General features: G+C 32.6%; 1 protein-coding gene across 1 annotated transcript; it reads right to left on the reverse strand.

Moving 5' to 3' along the window:
- Nucleotides 1-10: 10 nt before the first annotated feature.
- Tsp_15062 (putative protein tag-76) lies at nt 11-756 on the reverse strand (the record flags this gene model as incomplete). Its single annotated transcript, XM_003366969.1, has 4 exons — nt 11-202; nt 274-421; nt 495-622; nt 710-756. Coding segments are annotated over 4 exons (515 nt in total), but the record flags the coding sequence as incomplete, so codon positions are not given.
- Nucleotides 757-776: the final 20 nt, after the last annotated feature.

Raw genomic sequence — 776 nt, forward strand, 5'->3', positions numbered from 1 at the left:
AAACAGAAATTTACTCGAATATTGGAGATGAACGCCCTTGTGCAAACAATATATCCAAAAATTGAATTGGACCCTTTTTACGTTCATCCAGTGAACCGGCTTCTGCATTTCGAAAGTCCAAATGAACCAGACCAGTGAATTTAATCAAAATTGACAACTCTGATGGCTTATTTTCTCGAGCGGTTTTGAAGGAAAATTTTTCCTTAAAATATAAAAATATTCATATTTAATAATTACAATTTATAAAACTCTGGATCAATTTTTAAAACGAACCGTATCTGCTTTTTCACTGACTTGCTTCAAATGTAATTTGTCAACTGTAAACAAAGTATTCATTCCATCGTATGCTAATTTAAATGGATCACCAAAAATATCTGAACGCTTCACTGCATATGCCCAAAATATGTCACGATTGTCATCACTCCAACAGAAAATAAAAACACATTAAAACTATAATAAAACTTGACAACAAATTAAAATCGAACCAATTCAACTTTAAACGCGGATGTTGTATGTCGATGTGATATCTGTTAACCATAATATCACCTTTCTGTAATTTTATCAGTGGAAAATAATTGCATGCTAATTTTATCGGCTTGCCAACAGTCCCGTATCCAGGTCGCTTCACTAATTCTTTCTAAAAAGCCCCCACCGCATCAACAACAACAACCATAGTAAATAATTTAATAAAACACTAAATAATACTTACTAAACGTAACTGCAACACTTCATCTGCAGCTACATTCGTATCTTGGCCTAAAAGTAATTCAGTGATT

Source organism: Trichinella spiralis (assembly GCF_000181795.1).
Source record: "Trichinella spiralis strain ISS 195 chromosome Unknown Scfld5096, whole genome shotgun sequence".
Taxonomy (NCBI): Eukaryota; Metazoa; Nematoda; class Enoplea; order Trichinellida; family Trichinellidae; genus Trichinella; species Trichinella spiralis.